Source organism: Hordeum vulgare, chromosome 2H (assembly GCF_904849725.1).
Source record: "Hordeum vulgare subsp. vulgare chromosome 2H, MorexV3_pseudomolecules_assembly, whole genome shotgun sequence".
Taxonomy (NCBI): Eukaryota; Viridiplantae; Streptophyta; class Magnoliopsida; order Poales; family Poaceae; genus Hordeum; species Hordeum vulgare.
In genome coordinates this window covers 69648950-69654290 of record NC_058519.1, presented here as the reverse complement: position 1 = coordinate 69654290, position 5341 = coordinate 69648950, and the positions used below count along the sequence as shown (strand labels likewise).

General features: G+C 42.1%; 1 protein-coding gene across 1 annotated transcript; it reads left to right on the top strand.

Moving 5' to 3' along the window:
- Positions 1–524: 524 nt before the first annotated feature.
- Positions 525–5047, top strand: LOC123425074 (xylulose kinase 2). Its single transcript, XM_045108745.1, has 11 exons — positions 525–926; positions 1654–2305; positions 2428–2516; positions 2820–2884; positions 3048–3103; positions 3187–3307; positions 3714–3788; positions 4040–4093; positions 4181–4275; positions 4364–4538; positions 4627–5047. Exons 1-11 carry the CDS (start codon positions 865–867, stop codon positions 4866–4868), a joined length of 1686 nt encoding a protein of 561 aa, XP_044964680.1. The 5' UTR covers positions 525–864; the 3' UTR covers positions 4869–5047.
- Positions 5048–5341: the final 294 nt, after the last annotated feature.

Genomic DNA, 5341 nt, shown 5'->3' with positions numbered 1-5341 from the left:
CCCTCCTCTTTAAAAAAAACAGAGGACAAACATGTCATTATGCAATGTAAAACCTGGATTACAGTTTATATAATCTGGTCTCCAAACATGTCCACCTAGATTATTTTTATAAACCAGATTATATAATCTATCTTCATAATCCAGATTATCATAATCTATTGTGGTTCAAACATGGCTGGCTATTGTTGCAGAAAAGCTTTCCAACTAAGATGATGTTGCATTTTTTTTATTTTATAATTTATACAACATTAATGATATTGCAAAAATATTTCTTATAAAAAATTGAATGTTGTAAAAGGCCGTGAAATCAGCCGGCTGAGTAAAATCCTTTTCCTATTAATAGCGGTTATTATGGCGACGAGACGGACACGGCAACTTTCCTAGGGTCTCTTGCATGTCGCTTACAAATGGGACCCAACCGAGAAAAATAAAAATTACTATAGTGAAAAAACATGTCACCTTCTCCACGAAAGAAAAAGAAAAAGGAAAGTATATGAAACCTATACGCAGCAGGAGAGATGAGTAGAATCCTCAAAAAAGAAGAAGAAAAAAAGGAGAGAGAGAGATGAGTAGATAATGATGACGCGGGCGATCCTTGCGCGCGAGCCGAAACGGAATGGCTCCGGCATGGCCGCTCCCGATCTCATCCTAGCTGGATAACGCCGTCCTTATCCCACCAACCCAGTCCGCCTGGTCTTCTACTAATATTTGTTTGTTTGTTGATCAGTCAGCCCACTTCGGCGCTACCGGCTCTCCCTCCCCGATCCATCCGACTCCTCCCCCTTCCGTCGCCGGCCGTCGTACCCGCAGCAGCAGAAGGGGATTCGCGCGGGCGCCGACGAGGCGGACAGGTCACCGGCAGCCATGGTCGGGCGGAGCTCTCTCCCGGATGGGGCCCTCTTCCTCGGACTCGACAGCTCCACCCAGTGAGCCCTCCTTCCTTGTCCCTTTTCTTGCGCCTTTTCTTCAGTAGCTTTTGGCTGTTTGGACGCCGAATCGAATGGTGGTGTGAGGTTGAACTGGAATGCCTTTCGTGGAAGATACATGTTGTTGCGTAGAATTGTACTCTTTGATGATAAAGATACTATCTGGTTCTCTAGTACTTATGGTGCCTAAACTGAAGATGTTAGATGTAAGACAGTGGTACGTAGGGATAGGGGTTTTTTAAGTTCATAATTCAAAGGTTTCCACACAAGATTGAATCTAACAACAAACAAAAAAACAGAAATGTCAATGAGAATAGCTGGTGCGAAGATCTAAGCCAACGGATGTATTTAAACGTGTATTTCAGTGCTAGATCCATCCGTTTGAGCGTCAACTAATATGGAACGGAGGAAGTATGAGATATGAGGTTTCATGAATGCAGACACTTGTGTGTCAGGTTCTGCCGTTCTGGGTTCAGCTCTATGGCCATGCTAATAATGATGCACCTCGCTCCTTTTAAACCATGCACAGGAAACAGACCGAGGGTGCAATTTGGGCATGTTGTTTCTTTCTTTTAGAACCCGCATGCTGATAAAGCCTTGAACGATTTACCAGACGATGCACCCGCCATTTGTTTCAGATTTGCTTATTCATTTTACCTTTTGTTACCATGATAATTGTGCAGTTTACCACCATTGTGGGATCTAATTTTTCAATCTTATGTTACAGGTCTGTGAAAGCTACTGTGCTCAGCAATGAGTTAATAATAGTCGCTTCTGAAACTGTTAATTTTGACTCTGAGTTACCGCACTACAAAACCGAGGGTGGGGTTTACAGAGATCCTACAGATGACGGCCGTATTTATTCACCAACCATAATGTGGGTGGAGGCTTTGGAACTGCTGCTTGAGAAACTAAAACCGAAGATCAACTTCAGTAAGGTTGTGGCCGTTTCTGGGAGTGGGCAACAACATGGCAGCGTTTACTGGAAGAACGGCAGTCAAGCTGTGCTGTCTTCCCTGGATCCTGGTAAGAGCTTGGTATCCCAGCTTAAGGATGCCTTTTCTACCATGGACTCGCCAATATGGATGGACAGTAGCACTACCAAGCAGTGCAGAGAAATAGAAAATGCTGTTGGAGGAGCATTGGAGTTATCTAAGCTGACAGGGTCTCGTGCGTATGAGAGATTCACTGGGCCCCAGATACGAAAGATCTACCAAACAGCACCACATATTTATGAAAATACCGAGAGAATATCTTTGGTGAGCTCATTCATGGCATCTATCCTTGTTGGATGCTATGCAAGTATTGATGAAACTGATGGCGCTGGGATGAACTTGATGGATATAAACAAGAGGACCTGGTCAAAAGTTGTTTTAGAGGTTTGCCCCTTGCCTGTTTAGCTACACCAGATTTCTTGAATGGATTAAATGTAAAAAATATTTGAAATAAATTTCACATTTCTCTAAGAATAAAATATCAAATTGTGCACTTCTTCCTCCAGGCCACTGCTCCTGATCTTGAACAGAAGCTGGGAAATCTGGCACCGGCATATGCAGCTGCAGGTCGAATTTCTTCATATTTTGTAGAAAGGTGAGTTATTGTTTTACTGCTGCACTCGTGTGGTGCATCTGTAAACATATGGTTACTTATGCCACTTTGTAATTAAGTTTAAACCTGCAAAGCTGTAACTCCAGTATTTTCTGTCAATCCTCTTTTTTGCTGTCAAAGGGAATCTATTAGTAATAGGATTTTAGGCACCCACAACTATAGAAATAATTTGTCAACATGTATGCTAGCTTAATGTTCTCAACAAATGCCATCCTAATGGCAGAAGCAATGAAGATTATTTGCAGCATCATCCCATAAGTTTATTGATGCACTATGCATTTGCAGGCATCAGTTTGACAAGAACTGTTTGGTTATTCAGTGGTCAGGTGACAATCCCAATAGCCTGGCAGGTACTTCACTGTTGTTTCTTCGATTCTTTCACGAGTTGCTGGTGTTGTCATTTTCAATGCAAATGTTTTATCATTTAACAATCACAGCCCAATTAGCAGCAAGTGATTATTACTTTCCTCTATTCATGGTTAACATTCCATTGGACAATTGTATCTGTTGTAGGTTTAACACTGAATACACCTGGAGATCTTGCAATCAGCCTTGGTACTAGTGACACAGTGAGTTGCAAGTATCCTGTTTCAGTTGTGTTGTATTTTCTTTTTCAAGACGCTGTCATACTTATCTCCTAATTGTATTTTAGGTTTTTGGGATTACTGCCGAAGCTAAACCAAGCCTTGAAGGCCATGTTTTTCCCAACCCTGTTGAACCGGATGGTTACATGGTGATGCTATGTTACAAAAATGGCTCATTGACCCGGGAAGGTATAAAACTGTTATCCTTCTATCTGTATTGCGATGTATGGCATGAGGAAACTACAATTGCAGGATCCATGGAACCCTGCTTTTAAAAACTAAAAAAAAATATTTTGGAGTTCTGTTAATCTCTGAAAAAAGATTACACATACATGCAGATGCTCACTATGTACAACAACAACAACAAAGCCTTTAGATGCTCACTATGTTAGCTCAAATAAAAATATTTATTGATGAAATTTACAAGTATGTAGGAATATCTGTATATTCATGTGGGATTTACAAAAATTTCTGAAATTTCTAAATATGGTTTGTAATGTTTGAACATTCTGGGTTCCATGTAGCCTGGGAGCCAAAAATCCACACCCTTCATGGCTTGCTACTATTACTTTGCTTACTCCCGATGTTATTTCAGATGTGCGGAATCAGTGTGCAGAAAAATCGTGGGATATTTTCAACAGCTACCTAGAGAAAACACCCCCTCTGAATGGTAAGTTCTTAGATAAGTTGTCTTGGTCTTTCCCGTTGCAGTATGTTATCACATTTGCTTTCAGCGCATATGAATTAGTAACAATTTGAATGGATTACTACTGTCTCAACTATAAATTTTCCAGGCCTGCTAACTTTCTGTAGTTTTGTCGTTGGTTAAAAACTTGCTCATGCTGATTTTCACCATGACAGTGAATGAAGTGTGACTCTTAAGTTTTTGACATAATGAAATTCATCTTTTTTTTCATATAGGTGGTAGGTTAGGATTCTACTACAAAGACCATGAAATCCTGCCTCCTCTTCCAGGTAATCATGTAATAGTGTTCTTAAGTTTTTTGACCATTTCTCTTGTGAGTTACTATAACCTTACAAAAATTTGCCTGTTGAATGCAGTTGGTTTTCACCGGTACATTGTCGAGAATTTCAACGACGCCTCCTCTGAAAATCTGACAGAGCGTGAGGTGCAAGAATTTGATCCACAATCTGAGGTATGTTCAACGGTCTTGTCTGTCTCTATCTTTCTACAATACTAGCGGCAAACAAACGAGTCATGCGCTTATTATTCCTTGCGCATAGGTCCGTGCCATCGTCGAGGGTCAGATGCTGTCGATGCGAGGGCATGCTGAGCGGTTTGGCATGCCCAATCCCCCGAAGAGGATCATAGCAACCGGTGGGGCATCCTCCAACGAGAGCATCCTCAAGTTGATCGCACAAATCTTTGGCTGCCCTGTCTTCACAGTTGAGAGACCGGGTACGTTAAAATTCTCTCTTGTTCCAATGTAAAACGTGCACAAGCTCATACGCTAAAAAAACTTACGCTGCTTCTGGAACTGGAACAGATTCGGCCTCACTGGGTGCAGCCCTGAGAGCCGCCCACGGATGGCTGTGCAAGGAGGAAGGAGGCTTTGTTCCCATCTCCCGCATGTACATGGGCAACCTGGAGAAGACCTCGCTGGGCGCAAAGCTGGCGGTCCCGGCGCCCGAGGAGGAGGGCAGGGAGCTCCTGAAGAAGTACACCGCGCTCGCGAGGAAGAGGATGGAGATCGAGAGACGGCTGGTGGAGAAGATCGGGCGTGCGTAGAGATACTAGGACACACCATACGGCGCTTGGGAAATGGGTATAGGGATTATTAGTAGGAGGTAATAATCATTAGTTCAATTGATAATGTCGCGCGTGTCAACCGTTGATGGATTATGTCGCGGTCCTGTGCACGAATAATTTCGGATATGTTCGTTATGGAAAACTGTCACATGTCTCTACTTCCTGGGTTCTTCTAAATCTGAAGTGCACAAAATGTCCTAACTCGTCTTGCAACACCTAGAAGGAGAAGACGCCTCAAGCGTGACATTTCGGTATGTACTCCTTCTAGTTTTCTCCAACTATAAATATTATTTGAATACAAAGAGAGTATCACCTTAAGCTACAGAAATTGCTTTTGAAGCTCGGCCTTCATGAAGGCTTTTAAATTTGAAACTCAAATTTCATGAAAAATCATAATTTTACAATTAAAAAAATTCTGAAAGAATACAAAGATAAGTGAGGACGTAACACAC